Source organism: Arachis ipaensis, chromosome B07 (genome assembly GCF_000816755.2).
Source record: "Arachis ipaensis cultivar K30076 chromosome B07, Araip1.1, whole genome shotgun sequence".
In the NCBI taxonomy this organism is placed as follows: domain Eukaryota; kingdom Viridiplantae; phylum Streptophyta; class Magnoliopsida; order Fabales; family Fabaceae; genus Arachis; species Arachis ipaensis.
Genome location: NC_029791.2, coordinates 2,104,970 through 2,105,398, shown reverse-complemented (window position 1 = coordinate 2,105,398; position 429 = coordinate 2,104,970). Strand labels below are relative to the sequence as shown.

The window sequence follows — 429 nt, the reverse complement described above, 5'->3', positions numbered from 1 at the left end:
CTTGGGTTATTTTAATTATAAAGAAGAAGAAGAAGAACCTGTGCTTGGGAATTGTTGGCATAACTGGATTCTCCTTTGCCTCCTTTCATGCTAAGTAACTTTTCCAGTTCTATGTTGGACACAACAACATTGTCTCCCATTGGAGCCATCTTAGTTATGATTGCTCAAATTAGAAAGAGATTATTAGATTGGTGGAGTCTGATGATTTTTTTATTAACTCAGACCCAAGACACTCATATTTATAGACACATTGGAGAAGGTATCGTATGGATACTTTATGTTATAGTATAATATTACAGTTTCTAATAATCTAATAATCTCTTTCTAGTATAACATATGTGAATAGTATAACATAAAATATTACATATAATATGATTTTATGTTATACTATAATTTTATATTATAGTATAATATTACAGTTTACAGTTT

The 429-nt window shown here is 28.7% G+C and overlaps 1 protein-coding gene across 1 annotated transcript in view; it reads right to left on the bottom strand.

Moving 5' to 3' along the window:
• Positions 1 to 221, bottom strand: part of LOC107606437 (indole-3-acetate O-methyltransferase 1) — a 4,957-nt gene extending 4,736 nt beyond the window's left edge. The window contains exon 1 of the mRNA XM_016308502.2: positions 39 to 221. Coding sequence (XP_016163988.1) covers positions 39 to 149 — 111 coding nt within the window. The 5' untranslated portion in view covers positions 150 to 221. The remainder of the gene's footprint in view (positions 1 to 38) is intronic.